The 19,795-nt window shown below is 37.7% G+C and overlaps 1 protein-coding gene across 2 annotated transcripts in view; it reads right to left on the minus strand.

The window, feature by feature from the left end:
* Positions 1-19,559, minus strand: part of CFAP20DC (CFAP20 domain containing) — a 177,580-nt gene extending 158,021 nt beyond the window's left edge. Inside the window, exons 1-4 of one of the 2 annotated variants that reach the window (XM_067463434.1) lie at positions 19,262-19,559; positions 9,268-9,349; positions 6,625-6,714; positions 4,206-4,299 (exon numbers count right to left, since the gene is read on the minus strand). In XM_067463434.1, coding sequence (XP_067319535.1) covers positions 4,206-4,299; positions 6,625-6,714; positions 9,268-9,288 — 205 coding nt within the window. In that variant the 5' untranslated portion in view covers positions 9,289-9,349; positions 19,262-19,559. The remainder of the gene's footprint in view (positions 1-4,205; positions 4,300-6,624; positions 6,715-9,267; positions 9,350-19,261) is intronic. The other variant, XM_067463435.1, reaches the window with a different exon arrangement.
* Between the last annotated feature and the right edge of the window lie 236 nt (positions 19,560-19,795).

Consider the following 19,795-nt stretch of genomic DNA (forward strand, 5'->3'; position numbering starts at 1 on the left):
CCTGTGAATTTTAGATACCTTTTCTTCTTATAAAGTTTATATTCATAAATATGGGAATAATACATCATAAAAAGAACAGTTTTAAACTTTAAATTTTGGAATTTAAATTTAAAAATAAATACAGGGCCTCTAAAAATCATAATAACCAAAACAGGGAAAGCCACTCACATATATAATTAGACTTGTACCATGCTACTCTGCTGAAACATCACTTCTGTAAAAGAAGGAATTTAACGTGGTATTCCATATGTCTATTCATAAGTAGAACTCATTTATTTCAATGGGATTTATTTTAAGTGTGTACAGTATGGCCCCCACATACCAGTGATATGTTCTAAGGGTCCCTAATGGGTACCTGACACCATGGATACAGTAAATTGTGTAAAAAAAATACTATACTTTTTGTGCAAGATTAGAAGTTTATTCACTTTGACCAAATAAGATGTCTGAGAAGAGACTCTCCCAAATCAGACATAAAGACAATGCGTACATACAGAGATGCTTATAGAGACTTGGTAGCAATTCAAAAGATTGGACTGCCAGGTGCTTACTCTGCAAATTACGATCTGCATGCTGATTGGTGTAGGTGCACTGCCTGTTGCTGTTGTTGTTGATTGGTTCCCTGGACTGGTGGGAAATTAAATAAATTGTCATTGCTCTGTCTGACGCTTCTAGTTGTTTGCTGTATTTGCCTCCCTTGGGCACTTAAGGGAGGAATGTGGGCAAGGTTTGAAGTGTAATGGCTTTTATGGTTTGGCTGATGGCTTAATCCTTTCAGCCAGAATTTTTACTATACTTGAAGTGGAAGTATACCACAGAATAGCACTGGAGGACCAAGGAAGGCCCACAACCACTTCCATAGCCCACCTTATAGCAGGAGTAGACAATGGGAATGGAAAGAATATACACCAAATGTTTAATTTCCTGGTCAAAAAATGGGGTGGGGGTCCTATCACTTGAGTTGCCTGGACAGGAAGAATTATACAGTGGTGACAACTCTGCATGATTTTCATTCAGCATTCTCAAATCACAAGAGGGGAAGGGATGAGATACCAGAGGACTGAGCAGAGAGATCCACCTGAAAAACCTTTAATGTGAAGATGAAAACAAATAGGCTGGGTCTGGTTAGTTAACAAAATGGGGGCACTTCTATAGTTTGATTTAAGACCTGGATCGAGGCTTTTCTGTACAAAATGCAAAGATTGTTTTATCCCTCATGTGCCAGGAGAGAGAGACTTCCTCTGATCCCATTTGAGAAAGGCTTTTCAAGTTGTTTCATATATTTGATGGGTGGAAATTTATTCTGGAGGCTAGACACATGTTTATCACCTTCTCAAAATAACATGTTCTCAGACAAGCTCTCTGCTCAGTTGCCAAGTGGCCAAATGCAGCTATCCTAGGTCTGGATAGAGAATGGAACCCTAACTGAGATGTTTGGGTAGGACGGGGAATACTAGAGGTTCCTGGGTAACTAAGACCAACAGATGAGAGAATGATAATAAATAGGGATCATTTCTTCTTTCATGAGATAATGCAGCATTTGGCTGCATTCTAGCTTTTAAATGAGCCATTTAAAAAGGCTCATTCAGAAATAGTTCTCTTTTGGAGAAAAGAAAGAGGGATTATATCGTTTTCTTTAATTAAATAATCCATTTTTTCCATAAGATGAGTATTTCTAAATCATATTCAATAGTTCATTTTCTGGATATTTCTGAAACACACATGTCCACACAGCCTAGGCAGAAAAAGATGTTAGAAACTGTAAAAATTTGCTGCAAAACATTTTTAAAGATCCCTCTAAATATTGGTGAAATGGCTTTATTTATTGAAGACTACTTCCATATGAAGGTATGCTGTAACTCATTGTTACGGCCACATCTGTTAATGTGACTAACACAAAAATATTTAGTGGTACAATAATAAGCAGTGATATGGCTAGTAGATAGGATCACACATCTTCCATCTTTGTTCTCAAAATTCTCATCAGACATTCTAATCACACTAGACAAATAAACACAATATTAATGTTCAATGTTTGCCTTCTTTTATGGTTTATCTGATTCCATGTTTTTATAGTTTATGCAGTTTGCAAGGCAACAGAGGTCTGTTTGCAAATAATTTTATCCTTATTCTTAAATCAGCAGTATCATGCATGGTGAAGAATCTGTGGCAACTAGCTTTTCTGTGGTGAATTTCAGAGCACATGAAAACCAATCTGTTCTTATTTGGCTGTCCCACTTAAGGTAAACAATAGACAGAAACATTAATCAGACCTCCAGTGTTCCCCTCCTAGCACCCAGTGTAGATTAGGACTGGAATATAAGTGCAGAAGCTTGGTCCAGACAACATTTCTCCTTCTGAGTTTCATGCGGACAACTATATTAACTAGCAACTTAAGACTACACCTGGTGTTTTTTCTCCTAACTTTGTCCTGAGATGGACGGGTTTCAGTCTTCCCTTTGCAGGCTGAGTACTGAGAACAAATGCACAAGACCTACACATTAGGAGAACTGATATCTGATATCTCTTCATCAGCAATGGAAAGGGTGATACCAATGAGTGTCAAGATATTAAAGAGAAAGAACAGTTATCCAGACATTACAGCAAATTGACTTGGATCTGCATGATGCAAAACTATGATCCCCCCCCCCCCCGCCTGTGGAATTCACTCCCCAGCGAAATCAGGTCAACAATATCCCTCCTCACCTTCAGGAGGAAATTGAAAATGTGGTTACGGGACCAGGCCTTTGGGTAGCTGGCAGATAATTGACAATGGTAATGATGATGATGTTATGGAAAATGGACTATGGACAGGCTTCCGATTGTGTTGTGCTTGCTAAATTTGTTTCTACATAAGGCTATTATTGCACTTTTTATTAATGTACTTTTTATTTTAAAACTAATTTTAAAATTAATCTATTGTGTTCCTATATGTAATTACTCTATGTATTATTTATATGTAATGGCATCGAATTGTGCCAGATGTAAGCCGCCCAGAGTCCCACCCCGGGGGGGGGGGGGTGGGGGGTGAGAAGGGCGGAGTATAAATAAATAAATAAATAAATAAATAAAATATATTTTTAAAACTCAAACATTTTCCTTTTAAAAATACATCTTTTTACTATAAATTAACTGTGTATTTACTGAGCTAAAAACTGATCACTTGGGAGGCCCTTCAATAAAAATAAAATAGCCCTTTCATACACATCAAATAATAATTTATAGAATAAAATTGTGACAAAAATAAATCTTTACCAGTTTTCATCAGAAGGGTTGGTTATACTCTAAAATGCTCACAAGCTTTATTTCACAAAAGAAGCAAAGAAATATACTTTCTAAATATGCAGCTTAAGAGAACTACCGTAATTAAAACCTCACAACACTGGAAACTCAAGACTATAGTTCTTTTTGCACAGTAAGTGATGAAAGACCATCATAAATGCATATTGCGGTGTTATCTGTCATGTTTGCAGCTCTTATGAGCCTAAATACAGTTGCTTGTTTAAACTAAAAAAGATCAATTGAATCAATCAGATTTACATAAATGTTAACTTACCATGCAATACATGTCTGAATAAGTCTATTATAGTTAGGACAAGAAATTAAATTAGTCGAAACTTGGATGTAGGTTTAACTTGGCAACAAGAAAGGAAAACACTTGGCTTCTTACAAAAGGAACAAATTGCAAAGAGTTGCGATTGTTCCAGGAAGAAGAATCTTTTCATTTTTAAAGGCATGAGGTGTGTGTATGATTTTATTAACCTACTTTACCTTCAGAATGGCACACACGAAAACTAACATTTAAGTGACATAACAATCTTAAATTCAATTCAATCAAAACAGAAAAAGAGAATGAAATATAATGCAAATATAATTCCAAGAAGTTCTTGTAGAAAATAAAGTTTTTTCTAACATAGGATGAACCTAACGTAAAATACAAAGACTAAAACTTTGTATTTGACCAGATAATCAAAACCTGACTACATTCTATGACATACAATAACTACATTATTAATATTATTAATAGTATTAATAATAATTTGTATTTTATTGTATTGTATTGTATTTATACACTGTGTATTTGCAATGTGATTGTGAAGTGGCCAAACTAATCTGCCCTGAGTCCTCTTTGGAGTGAGAAGAGCGGGGTAGAAATATAGTAAATAAATAATAAACAGACACATATAAAATAGTCTTTTACTTACGTGTTTGCCTTGTTTCCTTTGGAAGTTGCATCTTATTAGTTTGACTGCTCCCTTCTAGAACAAAGACGAAGCCTTTCACCTCCTTGTCAAACTCCTAGCAAACCAACAAAAGGAACATAATCCTAAAGGCACCCAATATAACAGAACAAATGCATTAACTTACTGCCTATCAAGATTTTTATCTGCCTACAAGCCTACCATGGACAAAAGATAACACATATTTTTATCAACATCCAGAGCTTATATACAGGAGTGATTACTATCAGCTTTGATTGATACACCAGCTGGGTCCCTTTCTAAAATCCAAGGGTCTAAAGATGGTATTCCATGTGGCAGGAACCTCAAAGTTGGACTTCTGGGACACACTTTACATTGGGCTGCTTTTGCACCAAGTTTGGAAACTCCAATTAGTTCAAAATGTAGCAACCAGATTTGAGGAACATCCAGAAATGAGCATATCACCCCTATACTAAAGTCACTCCAATTAGTTCCAGGCAAAGTATAAAGTGTTAATTTTGCCCTTTAAAGACCTACATGGTTTGGGCCCAGGTTACCTATATGATCGCCTTCTTTCGTATACTCTGCCTTTTAAGAAACCGAGGTACTCTGGGGGGTGGCTACTCCAACCAGCTAGAACCCGGCTGCCAACTGTCACCCAGAGGACCTTTTCATCAGCTGCCCCAAGTCTGTAGAATGACCTGCCGGAAGAGATTTGACAGCTAGATCCGTTGTTGGAATTTATGACACAACTGAAGACCAAACAATTCCAGCAGGCCTACCTGGTCAATTGTAAGTGGTGAATTTCAATCTTCATTTTATCAGGAGATTTTATTTTGTATTTTAACTATGTGTACCTTGTTGTATGTCTTTTAATAACTTTTTATCTCTTGTTTTGATTATGTTGTATCCGCCCTTGAGCCACAGGGAGAGGCAGGTAATGCATTCATTATCATTATGATATTATGTATTATTAAAGAGGATAAATGAAACCTTAGACTTAGATCAGGAATGGTTTTAACAGTGATCCTATTTTGTGAGTCACTTGTGCAAGGTCAAAGGTGGAATACAAAAATAAATTTCTTTCATGGCTCTGCTTTCTCAAGATAAAGTACTGTACAGTTCCAAAATACACTCTATATATGGAGTAACTGTGTTGGTTAAGTGTCACTAATATTCTGTCAGGATATCATCATCATCTCTTTTACACAAATTAAGCTATCTGACTATATTTTTTGTGCCAGGAGCGACTTGGGAAACTGCAAGTTGTTTCTGGTGTGAGAGAATTGGCAGTCTGCAAGAACATTGTCCAGCGGACACCCAGATGTTTTGATATTTTATTACTTATTTATTTTTATGGCACTTTTATCCTGCCCTTTTTAGCCTGAAGGCGACTCATCCTTGTGGGAGGCTTCTCTCATGTCTCGATGATGAGATCTAGAAATCTTAAAAGCTTACCTAGTCTGGGACCATTTTGAAATCTTCCTAATATAAACATTGCCTGACCAGGGATTACTGACTAGCACAGCTTACTTTGTTTTATATGTTTTTTTATATTCTCTCCCAATCAGATATATCCTTAGAGTAGTCCACATACAGCTCTGGACTGTCCTCTACATTATGTAAGGCAGCCATTCTAATATTACGGTGTGTGGGAGGGACGATGCGGAGCTAGAAACATACCTATGCGAACCACAACAGACAGGAATCAAAACTGTACTGGAAGTAATAATTACTTATGTCCATTATATGAAGATACAAAGATTGGATTGGTTGGTCCTTGATTACTATCTACTTGGAACACCAACTGTAGTGTTTCTACTGCTGGAAGAACAAAAACCATCCTGGCTGTGGTTTGGCATGTAAGATAGGGAAGGATCATTCTGCTGATGTAACTACTGTCATTCAACTGATGGATTAACTTCATTCAGCAGAAGAGTAATTCACAGCCATACCTCAAAACCTATTCTCCAGAGTAGGTTATTAAGTGAGATGAGGGACTCTCGAAGGGAAGAGGAGTTAAAGAAAATTCAGTTGCACTAGCTGATGCCCAAAAGAACAACAAAAAGTTTAGCAATCTTTCTAAAAAAAATACATTTATGGATGTACTGTACAATAGCATTATCAATTTTGAATCCAGTAGCCATATGTTTGATCTAGCTGTAATAGAAAAGCATAGCTATTCTAAGCTTCCTTCTGTTAGGATTTCTGAGGTATGAAACTATAGCTGTAACAAATCTCGTTTGCAAGTAGGCATGAAGTGCTAACTGCTGTGGTCATTTATTCTTTCATGGTAAAAGAAGTGAAAGTGACAACTTTTCCACAGTCAGGTCAAAGCCCTTATTATGTTCTAATTTTAAGCTTCATGTACATTTTTCATGGTTTATATTCCAAGGTTTCATCATTTCACCATAAAACATACTTTCCCAATTACAGATGGACTGCCGAAAACCTTCCACTTTCTTCCAGGATTCTTGCCTTGAGCACTGAAAATTTCAACAAATGGGCCACCCTGTAATGAATAAAAAATAATCTGTCCAACTCTCATATGTTGACTATTTAATTATAATACCTCAATCCCAAGTGTATCCATTGAAAATTCATTCTCAGCATCAACACACAGGCTCACTGTAACCTTGATAATCCAGATAACAACACTTCACTAGGAACCATTTTGTTACCTTTTTCTGGCATACCCTTTCCTGGACAAGATTAACCTGACCATGAGCATTTATATTTTAGTAATTTCCATGTTAACCCTACTATAATGTACTCTACTCAAGGCTGTCCTTGAAAAGTTTTCAGAAACACTTCTCAGAATTGTCCTTGAAAAGTGTATACAAATTTTAATTGATTCAAGGTGTCACTGCCAATATTTTAAGTGGAGTTGGGTGGATAGAGCATATTGCTCTGTAATTATATTATCGTTACTGCTCATCTATTTGTTTAGAGGCCCACTTCAAGGGGCCTCATTGCTAACATTAAAGCCATAAAAGGTCACCTCAAAGTTTATATCCTACCATGCATACTCTCTCATGCAGTCACATTTACACCAGAGCTTTTGCTCTATTCTTTCCTGTCATCTGAGTTGTGTCAGGAGGAGACAGGGTGTTTTTGTTCATGGTATGACTAAGAAACCTTCACCAAAGAAGCCTATTTGACAGCACTATTGCTTTCTATCTATTATATGGTTAAGCTCTTAATTCATCAGAAAACCTTTGGGATGCCGTATACTATTTGGTGTGGGTGCAGTTTTCCAAGGTAGAGTTGACTACTTGTTGCTGCTGCAATTTTCTAGGGGTCTGTTTATATAATGTCATTGTCTAGGCACCTGTAAGAATTTTTTCCTTAAGAAAAGCATTTACTTTTCAAGCCATTTGTCAATCAGTGAGAATGCCAACATCATGGCACTGAACTGAATCTTAAAAGGAACTAGGAATAAATAAAACAGGTATACTACTGGCCCTGGAGCCCCTGGTGGCACAGTGGGTTAAAGCGCTGAGCTTCTGAGCTTGTTGACCGAAAGGTCACAAGTTTGAATCTGGGGAGAGTCATGAGCTACCGCTGTCAACCCTAGCTTCTGCCAACCTAGCAGTTCGAAAACGTGCAAATGAGAGTAGATCAGTAGGTAGCGCTCCGGTGGGAAGGTACCGGTGCTCCATGCAGTCATGCCGGCCACATGACCTTGGAGCTGTCTACGAATAACGCTGGCTCTTCGGCTTAGAAATGAAGATGAGCACCAACCCCCAAAGTCGGACACGGCTGGACTTCATGTCAGGGGAAAACCTTTACCTTACTACTGGTACAATATGCTCTATAAATCAAGACTCAGGTGTTAAACTTTATCTATAACATTTTGAACTAGCTGATATTTCTATAGGTGCAATCATACTGTAGAATTGATGCAGTTTGGCAGCACTTTAACTGCTGTCGTTCAGTGCTATAGAATCAGGGGAGTTGCAGTTTTACAAGTTCTTTAACATTCTCTGTTGTTTGCTGATGCCTTGACAATCAACATCTCCCACGATTTCATAGCACTGAACTTTGAAGGTTTAAGTGCTGTTAAACAGATGCACCCTTAGATATCAATTTTATAAGTTAACTTAATTTTGAGGAGTGAATAAAAAGAATAATAATATTAATATTATTAATAAAATAATAATAATTACCCACCTCTTCTAACATGGCATTTGTGATTTAATTAGCCACTCATAGTGGAAGCATTTTAGCATGCATGTCCCAGCACAATAAACCAAACTTCTCAAAATGTCTAACTCATGGCATCCCAAAATGCATAACTAGACTACATCTACAGTTTGCAAGGCAAAATCTTGGCAACAAAACCTATGATGCAGGTTTTAATTTGACATGGCTCAATAGAAATGGAAGTAATTATTTGTTCTGGCACCACACAAAGAAATTCAAAGCACATTTGATTCTTTAGAGCCTGGAGAAAAAATGATTATGGTGTATACAAAATATATAGTTTATAAACATAACAATTTAAAATTCAACAACAAACAGTTAGTAAAATGGTTACCTTCAATATAATAGGAACCACTCACGAACAATGCAAGACCCTGAGTTACACAAATGCAATTGCCAGGTTGCCAAAAACAACCACAAATTACCACCTGAATTGTTTACTCAGTATTAACACACCATTAATACATTCTGTAATCTCTTGTATATTCTGAGTTTGCTAGGGGACTCAGAAGGAGACAGCTCTGGCAATGAATGGCAATCTCGGCCTTCCAAAATTTGGGGACTCCTGGTCAAGTCCTCTGAGAAGACTCAGAATGTTATGCAGAAGAAATTGAAATTATTTATTACTAAACTTTAAAAAATCCTCACTTGAATGTTTAAAAATCAATATAAATGTTTTATACCGCCCTGAGTTGCCTTCGGGCTGAAATGGGCAGGATAGAAATAATGCAAATAATAAATAAATAAATAAATAAATAAATCTACATTTACTTACAGGGTAATATTTCCAATATTTTGTTCTATTTATTTGTCACATTTATAGAAAATACATAAATCATGAATTTAGAAACACTTTTACCTGATATTCATTTTTGAACATATTGCTAGATGCGCTGGTCAGAAAAAATTATTTCAACCGAACAGTAAGCAGTATCATAGTGCTAAAAGTCACAATGGGGGGAAAAAAATATAAAAACATGAATAAACAAGAATTTCCACAAAAAACTTAAGTAAAATCCAAACTAGAGTATTTATTCAAATATTCATCAGTATTAGCATCTTTTATTTTGCATCTTTCTTATTCTGGCTGTTTGCTAATAAATTCAGCTCACTTGACTTCAATTCATTTGTCCAAACAGATCTTCAGTCTTAAACATCAATCAATTCAGATGAAGATTCAAGGCAATAATTAATTAGAGAGTAATTACACAAGATTTTGATAGTATAGCTAAACGCAAAACATCAATGTCTATGTAGAAATTAATAACAAAAAATCAAGAAAAATAATATTATAAAGAAAGGAAAATAACCTTGTTGAAATTAAAGCTGTGTAAAAATGAGTTCTTTTTTAAAATAATACCATGGGAATATAAACTGGGGCCAACTTCCTACCTCTATCTGTAGATCCTTTATCCTCCTTTCTCTACTACTTCATACCCAAGGGGAAAGAAACACCTAACACACACAGTTTCACTCTTGTTATTTTAAAAATTAAAGCAATACATTTTCATGAACTGCAGTTCAATCCTAATGAACTTTGATGGAAATAAAAACCCTGCATTGCTATGCAAGAAGCATTTTTTCCCCTTATAAATAGTTCTAGAGGAAGGGGGAGAAGACAGCTAGCATTTCTCATCTTCAAAAGAATTTCTGTTACTGCTTAGAATTCTATTCAAATACTCAAAATACATATTTTTCTCTCTTGGGAATGGTATAGCAGGCAACAGAAGGAATCAGCCCTTTTAAATATTTGCATGGTTCACCAGAATGCATTACTCCAAAGGACAGATTCATTTTCAGAGAACAGTTGTATAAAACTGCTTTAGTTATATAAAATTGTAAAAAGATCAGTCTGTAACTGATGTTGATGCTCCTTGGACACTTATGAATATGTCTTTCCTTACTGTTATCCAAAAGCTACTTCAGCTGAAGAAACTGTACTTAAGTAAAGAAAGTACAGGCAGTCCCCGAGTTACAAATATCTGACTTACAAATAACTCATGGTTAAGAATGGGGGTACGACAACCGGAAATGAAAGAAATCTACCTCTAGGAAGGGAAATCCACTTCTAAAAGAGTTATCATGGGGGGGGGGGGGGAAGTGTGTCTACTGAAGCTTTCTCACCAATTCTTGTTTCCACCACAAGGCAATTTTTTCAAAATTCAATTATCACAGGGACAGAAAGTGAGGTGAAATCTTCTGAATACAGGCACAGACAGCAAAACAAACCTCACGGGGTGCTAACGCCATCTAAAGCTTTATATATGTGTGTGTGTGCTTATGTGTATGTATACACACACGGCTGGAATTACACTTAAAAACGTACCTGTTCCGACTTACACACAAATTCAACTTAAGACCAAACCTATAGAACCTATCTTGTTGTTTGTAATTTGGGGACTGCCTGTATACTCAAGGCTCGTAGGACTGGAATTTAAGCTGTTTGTAGGACAGCTACAGTTCATCCCTGGTTCACAAATTTATGTTCATCACTTGACAATTGTGACTTGAAGTGATAAACTGCATGCATAAACATATTATCACAAAACAAACATCACAAGAAGGATCACCAAGTATTTACTTCAAAATCAAAGATTTTTAATGGAATCAGTTTAGACATCCAGCTATTATTTGTCAAGGGTACAGATCTCAAACATTGAAAAGCCAAGTACTGTGTAGGTAAACCAGGTTATAATACAGTTTCTCTACCATACTGTCAGCAACCTTTAAGTAATAGTTCCTCATCATCTTTTATTTGTATCACTCTTTCCTCATTTTAATATCTATGAGGAATTTTTTATAATGCTTGACTACATCCCAGACTTTACCAACAAGCTTCCTTTTAGCTAGTGAATTAAAAATGTTCACTATTATATTTGAGAGATAAAACTGAGTGAGCTTCAAAAAACAAGGTCTTTCAAAGTATTCACACTGTGATCATAATGCATAGTGCATATTTTATGTTACTGATTAATAGTATCTGTTTGTAGAACTGCGAGGTACAGCCTGCCATATTTGCTCCCAAAGCAGAAGTTAGATATATCATCTAGCATTTATTTTATTTTTTTTAAAAATGTTACTGCATGTGTTTAAATAGTACTGTAATCTAAAATTTCTTCTGTCTTAGCAGTACACTAAGTTGAAAATGTAGCACCTTGTTCTCATTGAAAAGGCAAATCAAATATACCTCACAATAAATATGGTAGCTCCTAAGGGTATTTTCACATTTAAAAATGCTCTTATTCTCAACCAGTCAAAACATAACACAGTACCAGAGAAGACAGAGTAGTTTGAACAAGTGGCTTCCTAAAAGTAACCCAAAAGTTAGCCTTTTGGATTGTCTTTGCATCCTCTTGACCTCTGTCTGGATAAGCACTGTCTTTGATAGCTTTTATATCTTGTGTGGACATTGCTTTGTGTTGCTGCATTTTATTGACTTATTACTTTTTGGAACCTTCTTATTTTCCTTAGAAGCGTTTATTTCTACTGGCTATTTTACTAAGCTTCAATAAAAGAGGATTTGTTTCTTCACTCATCGTGTGGTGTGTTTTAAAGTCAGAGAGCTTCTTCCTGACCTGGAGTGCAACATTAAAAACCTGGACTTTCAATAATATTCCTTTGACAACCTTTACAACCGAAGTGTTGGAAGAGGCCACAAAAGCCATCCAGTGTAATCCCATTTTACCAGGCAGGAATACACTATCAAAGCACTCCTGACAGATGCTATCCAGACACTGCTTAAAAACCTCAAGAAAAGGAAACTCAACCACCATCTGAGGCAACACATTCCACAGCTGTTGTCATCAGCAAGTTCTTTCTTCCAAAGGTTTAGGTGTAATAATTTTCTGTAAGTTTTCCACTGCTATCTCATCCAGGGTTTTATCATTTTATCTTGTGCATTTGGCTCACCCATTATGTTCTATTTTTCATTATGTTATTTTGCACTGTTTATTTTATCTTGTTGCTTTATGTATTTTATTGTGATGTATTTTTTTTTGTTATAGGAGCACCCGGTTACACAGTGGGTTAAACTGCTGAGCTGCTGAACTTGTTGACCGAAAGGTCGCAGGTTCAAATCCGGGGAGTGGCGTGAACTTCCACTGTCAGTCCCAGCTTCTGCCAACCTAGCAGTTCGAAAACATGCAAATATGAGTAGTTCAATAGGTACCGCTCCGGTGGGAAGATAGCGGCTTTCCATGCAGTCTTGCCGGCCACATGACCTTGGAGGTGTTTACGGACAATTTTTGTTGTGTTGTATTTTATTTTGCTGTATTGTATTTTTGGGCTTGGCCTCATGTTAGCCACCTCAAGTCCCCTTTGGGGAAATGGAGGCAGGGCATAAATAAAGATTATTATTATTATTATTATTATTATTATTATTATTATTATTAAGTGGAATCCATTGCTTTGTGCCCTAATCCCTAGAGCACCAGAAAACAAGCCTGGCCACTCCTCAATATGACATGCATTCAAATATTTAAACATGGTTATCATGGCTCCTCTCAACTCTCTCTTCTGCAGGGTAAACATATCCAGCTCCCTCAGCCAATCCTATTGGATCATTTTAATCACCCTTCTCTGGACATGTTCCAGATTTTCAACATCTTTCTTGAACGGTCGTGCCCAGAACCAGACAGAGTATTCCTGGTAAGGTCTGATCATGTTTTTCTCTAACTCCTCCTTCTAATGAGTTTTAAAGACCCAAGGCCAATTAACAAGATTACTTAATTAATATACTGTTAAAAATAATAATATGTTTGAGAAAAACTGGTGACATAGTTTATAAGGATTGATATCTAATGGAATTAGTATTCTAATTTGCTCAGAAGTCTAGGAAAACAGGTATTAACAGTTAATAGTAGAGGAAATGCCAAATATGTGCAAGAAGGATAAAAGTAAATGTCTTTTTTTTTAAAAAAAAATGAGGGTTGTAGTGAAAGGTATTTTATGGCTTGGTTTCTAGTGTCAGGAGCATTATGGAGGGGATAATCAAAAAGTTAATAGACAGATCAGTCTGACTATGAATCATAGCTTGGGGTGGTCTGAATTCCAGAAAATAAAAATGTCTTTCATTGGGACATGACTTTAAACACTCTGTTCCGTTAATTTGTCATTAACTGTAGCGCTGCAGGTTCTGTATCCCCAGTTGAGCTGCTGTGCTGTATAAAAGTACATGCTTTTAGGGCAATAAAATAATAAGATTTTTTGATCCTTAACTGAAAAATGAAAGAATGGCTACTTTATAGCATCCTATAAAGATGTCATAAGCTGCCAATGCATTTGAAAAATATGCGTAAAAAGGGAGGCATTAAAACTTCAAGGTGACATAGGTTTCATCAAAGCAAATTTCTGAGTTCTTTCTAGATCATAGGCCCTTTCCACAACCTCTCAGAAACGTTAAGCATCTCAGTTTTCTGAAAGCAATTTAATCAACCTTCCCTTTAGTCAGTTAATTAATTGATGGAGTGGTTTAAATAGGCAGGCCTGGAAGGTTATTTATTTTGTTTTGAGACATTGAACTTTGCTTTTGGTTGTTGGTTTTGATGTTCGTTTTATATACTCTTTAATGTTTGTTGTTTTTATTTTGTTACATTGCTTTTGTTATTATTTTGTTGATTTGCATTTGAATGTGATATGTTTTAACTGTTCTGTTGGGCTTGGCCCCATGTAAGCTGCCCCAGGTCCCTTCAGGGAGATGGAGACGGGGTATAAAAATGATGATGATAATAATAATAATAATAATAAATTTTGTGAGAAAATACTTCCTAGCCTTTTCAACAATATTTAGTGAGTTGTATTTAAATCACTTCCAATATCCCATGAAAGGCATCTATACTGAGGCTTTAGCAATATGAACATTCACTTAGATGGAATTGTGTACATGATTTGTCCACTAGAATTATTTCATCAGCTGACAGCCCTAATTTTAATTGAATAAAATAACAGCAGACTTATTTCTTCTAGCTGCACTTTATTTTCACCAACAGTGTGGAAATAAGTTAGAAAGCATAAATGCTACATATAGATACTTAGAATGCTATAAATACCCTCACTTAGTGTTAGAAGTATAATACCCTTGTTTAGTAGTATCATAATGAAAATGCAAGCATAACGTTAACGCACAAAGTATTATAACATTTCTGCAGTAGCTACAAATCCTCATGGAGAAAATAAAGACATTTTAGTCTCCATTAACATACTGCAAGTACTCACAAATATTACAAATAAGCCTATATATAACAAAATTAAATGGGGCATAATGGACTTCTATGTGTATTTATATGTTGGAGAAAGAATACTGTTTTATTCACACATCAACAGGAACATTTAGGCACATGATAAGAACAGGGAAACCCTCAGAAACACTAAATTGAATCGCATACTTGCTTTTTGCTTCTAATGGTTGTTTCTGAAAACAAACAAAAAATGATATACAGTATAACATGCCACTGCATGCAATGAATCTGTATAGCACAGTGAATACATGAGACATAGCCTAATTCAAAGCCATTCCCTTGGTCTCTCTCAAGCTATCTATATAAATAAAGGTGAAAATGTGTTTGTATGTATGTTTGTATCTCTGTGTGTATGTATGTATGTATTTTTCAAGATGGCTTCCACTTCCAGAGAGCACTGTGAATCCCACTATTGATGGATCTTGATCAAACTTGGTACACAGACCAATAATAAATGCTGGTATGCCTTGTGGGGAAATTACACAGAATTATGGGAGTTGCAGTCTACCCATATTTAGAAAGCCCTGGGAAATCCCATTGCTGATGTATCTAGACCAAACCTGGCACACATACCCATCATAACCAACTTAAACACTGCTAAGATTTGGGGGAGATTGGCCCAGGGTGATAGGACATGCGGTCCACTCATATATAGAGACCACCATGAACCTCACCAATGATGGTTCTGGACCAAATTTGGTATACATACCCATCATGATCAACTTTAAATACTGGCAGGATTTGGGGGAGATTCGCCCAGGGTGATAGACATGCAGTCTACCCATATATAGAGACCACTGTGAACCCGCCCGACAATGTCTCTGGACCAAACTTGGCAAAAATACCCAACATGACCAACTTTAAATACTGGCAGGATTTGGGGGAATTGAGCCACAATGTTTGGAGTTGTAGGTCACCCATAACCAAAGAGAGGCAATTACAGGGGATTATAGGAGTTGTACTTTGCTCACATCCTTATGCCTTTCTAATGGGTACATTCATAAAACCTAAAACCAAACAATGACTGCTTCTAATGTTTACCCCTATAACACTCAGGCATCGCTTGGCACTAAGCTAATAGATCCATAAAGACAGCCAATATGTAGCATAATATTGTTGCAATACTATAAGATTGGGTTTCACAGCTCACGTCATATATGAACAAGTAGTATTTAGCTACAATATGCAGGCTCCTAAAATTCAATTCCTTGATAACAGTAAAAGATAACAAATGAAACATTAAAAGGACTTGGGACTCTAAAAATCTAGTAGTATTCTAGTATTTTAAACTAGTTTAAAACTGTTTCAATTCCATCTTTGTGTGTTCTTCCAACCTTGCATGTACCATGCATTAACATCCAATAATACAAAGCCAACTTTATGTCACAGAGAAAGTACAGCAGAAGTAAAGATGACAATTTACAACATATCACCAGGCTGCAATGCAGAACAAGGCAATGCAGAGTGCACAAAAATGACATTTTAATATCGCTATACCATTGTTTTTTATTGTTATGTCATTGCATAAAGACATCAGTCCAGAAGTGAGGATGGGGGATCCTACATTTCTGCAGTATCTTGCCACCAAATTTGGCCACAAGACACCTACTAACCCAAGGAGTGACCATCATTCAAAAATTGATTTTGTCATTTGCGAGTAGTAGTTGCTGGGATTTAATAGTTCACCTACAATCAACTCCACCAATGATGAAATTGAACCAAACTTGGCACACAGGACTCCCATGACCATCAGAAAACACTGGAAGGGATTTGTGGGCATTGACCTTGAGTTTGGGAGTTGTAGTTCACCTACCTCCAGAGGGCACTATGGACTCAAAAAATGATAGATCCGGACCAAACTTGGCACAAATAGCCCATATGCCCAAATATGAACACAGATGGAGTTTGGGGGAAATAGACCTTGACATTTAGGTGTTATAGTTACTGGGATTTATAGTTCACCTACAATCAAAGAGCATGCTGAACCCCACCAACGACAGAATTGCGGCAAACTTCTTACACAAAACCCCCATGACCAACAGAGAATACTTAAGGCCATCCAGTCCAACTCCCTTCACCAGGGCAAAAAACCTAATCAAAGCCCTCCTGACAGAGAGCCATCCAGCCATAGATATATATGATTCACACACACAAAGAGAGATATCATAGATTTGAAAGGGACCCCTAAAGAAGGACAATTATATGTTGCATGTTCCAGAGTAAGCAAACCAGACAATCTCCACATCAACACTGACAAAGAAACAGCAAGAAATACTCTTTACTCACAAGCATAAAGGAATTACATATATTAGAAATCAATACTTTACTTTATTTTCTAGATCACCAAACTGGGCCACAGCAACGCGTGGCAGGGGATGGCTAGTTATGTAATAAAATTTGGGGAAAAAAAAATATTTTCCTGGTTTGAAGGTGTTTTTTCTAGTTTCATGTGTGGTACTTATTTTGAAAGTAGGTGCTATATTCCAGAGACTTTTGTTTTTTGGTTGTCACAAACTACGTCGAGTTTGTTGTGTGTGTGTTTTTTAATGTTTTAAATCTGTTTTTCAAAAAGTGTGTGGGGGGGGGGGCAGGAGTCAGGGAAGTTATGGGAAGGATGTATTGGGGGTTACTTTTGTATTGTTTTGTTTTATTTTGGTGAGTGTGTTGTTACTTTTTATTATTTTCAATTCAAATGAATGGATTTAAGTTGCATTTTCTGAAAAATTAATATTAAAATATGCAGGTGTGTATTAGGGGGTTACTTTTGCATTTGGTTGCTTTGAGTTTTCCAGGCTGTATGGCCATGTTCCAGAAGCATTCTCTCCTGATGTTTCACACACATCTATGGCAGGCATCCTCATAGGTTGAGCGGTCTATTGGAAACTAGGCAAGTGGGGTTTATATATCTGTGGAATGTCCAGGGTGGGAGAAAGAACGCTTGACTGCTGGAGGCAAGTGTGAATGTTGCAATTGGCCACCTTGATTAGCATTTAATTCCCTTCAAAGCCTGGCTGAGTGCTGCCTGGTGGAATCCTTTGTTAGGAGGTGATTAGCTGGCCCTGATTGATTCTTGTCTGGAATCCCCCTATTTTTTAGTGTTCGTCTTTATTTAATATTCAGAGTTTTTAAATACTGGTAGCCAGATTTTGTTCATTTGCATGTTTTCCTCCTTTCAGTTGAAATTGTCCATACGCCTGTGGATTTCAATGGCTTTTCTGTGTAGTCTGACATGGTAGTTAGAGTGGCCCAGCATTTCTGTGTTCTCAAATACTATGCTGTGTCTTTTGTATTGTTTTGTTTTATTTCCGTAACTGTATTTTTTATTTATTTTTTTATTATTTTAAATTCATTCAGTTTGATTTAAGTTTCATTAATAAATAAACGAGTAGGCAAAAGACCTTGTGAAACTACAACTCCCAGGATTCCCTAGCACTTTTTGCTGAGCTGAAAGACTTTGCAGAACTACAACTCCCAGGATTCCCTAGCATTTTTTGGCTGAGTAGGCAAAAGACCTTGCAAAACTACAACTCCCAGGATTCCCTAGCACTTTTTGGCTGAGTAGGCGGAAAACCTTGCACAACTAAAACTCCCAGGATTCCCTAGCACTTTTTGGCTGAGAAGGCCAAAGACCTTGTGGAACTACAACTCCCAGGATTCCCTAGTACTTTTTGGCTGAGAAGCTGAAAGACCTTGCAAAACTAAAACTCCTAAGATTCTCTAGCACTTTTTGGCTGAGTAGGCGGAAAACCTTACGAAACTACATCTCCCAGCATTCCCTTGCGCTCTTTGACTGAGTGGGCAAAAGACCTTGCCAAACTACAACTCCCAGGATTACCTAGCACTTTTGGGCTGAGAAGATCGATGACCTTGCAAAACTACAACTTCCAGGATTCCCTAGCAATTTTTTGGGTGAGAAGATTGAAGGCCTTGCAAAACTACTACTCCCAGGATTCCCTGGCACTTTTTGGCTGAGAAGCTGGAAGACCTTGCGGAACTCCAACTCCCAGGATTCCCTAGCATTTTTTGGATGAGTAGGCAGAAAACTTTGCAAAACTAAAACTCCCAGGACTCCCTAACGCTTTTTGACTGAGAAGGCCGAAGACCTTGCAAAACTAAAACTCCTAGGATTCCCTAGCATTTTTTGGCTGAGAAGGCCGAAGACCTTGCAAAACTACAACTCCCAGGATTCCCTAGCACTTTTGGGCTGAGAAGACTGACGACCTTGCAAAACTACAACTCCCAGGATTCCCTAGCACTTTTGGGCTGAGAAGACTGACGACCTTGCGAAACTACAACTCCCAGGATTCCCTAGCACTTTTGGGCTGAGAAGACTGACCTTGCGAAACTACAACTCCCAGGATTCCCTAGCACTTTGTGGCTGAGAAGACAGACGACCTTGCGAAACTACAACTCCCAGGATTCCCTAGCACTTTGTGGCTGAGAAGCTGAAAGACCTTGCAAAACTACAACTCCCAGGATTCCCTGGCATTGAGCCATAGCAGTTGAAGAGGTATCTATCCAACTGCACTCAGTCGACACAGTGTAAGGATGCCTCCTATGACAGTCTGGCAAGATGGATGCTGGGGAAGGGTTGCTTCTGGGGAGACCCTGCCTTACCTGTGCGCATGCGCGGGAGATGGGAAACGCCAGCGGATCCCCCTCGGCCCTTTCGCTTTAGTGAAGAGGAAGGAAGGAAAAGCGGGCCTCGAGGCTAAGCAGAGCTACCTCCAGTTGGGACTCGAGAAAAGGGCGCAGCCGCAAAGGGAGGCTGAGGGGGTGCCGAGAGAGAGCCACTATCTCCTTCTCCGGCTCCTTGTTGGAGCCGAATGCCCGCCAGACTCTTTCTTGAAGAAGCGCCCTTTTTCCCCCCTCATCCGGGACACGGCGTTGTCATGGAAACGGCGGCAGAGCGCTGCCTGGACTGTATAGAAAACAGGCTCGGCTCTTCCTTTCCCCCTCCCTCCGCTGTGTTGCTGCGGTTCCCATGGTTACTGGCCACGCTCTTGCCTCTCTCCAAAAGCATCCATACCAGGCCTGGGCCAACTTGGGCCCTCCCTCCAGGTGTTTTGGACTTCAACTCCCACAATTCCTAACAGCCGGTAGGCTGTTAGGAATTGTGGGAGTTGAAGTCCAAAACAAATGGAGGGAGGG

Source organism: Anolis sagrei, chromosome 2 (genome assembly GCF_037176765.1).
Source record: "Anolis sagrei isolate rAnoSag1 chromosome 2, rAnoSag1.mat, whole genome shotgun sequence".
NCBI lineage: Eukaryota > Metazoa > Chordata > Lepidosauria > Squamata > Dactyloidae > Anolis > Anolis sagrei.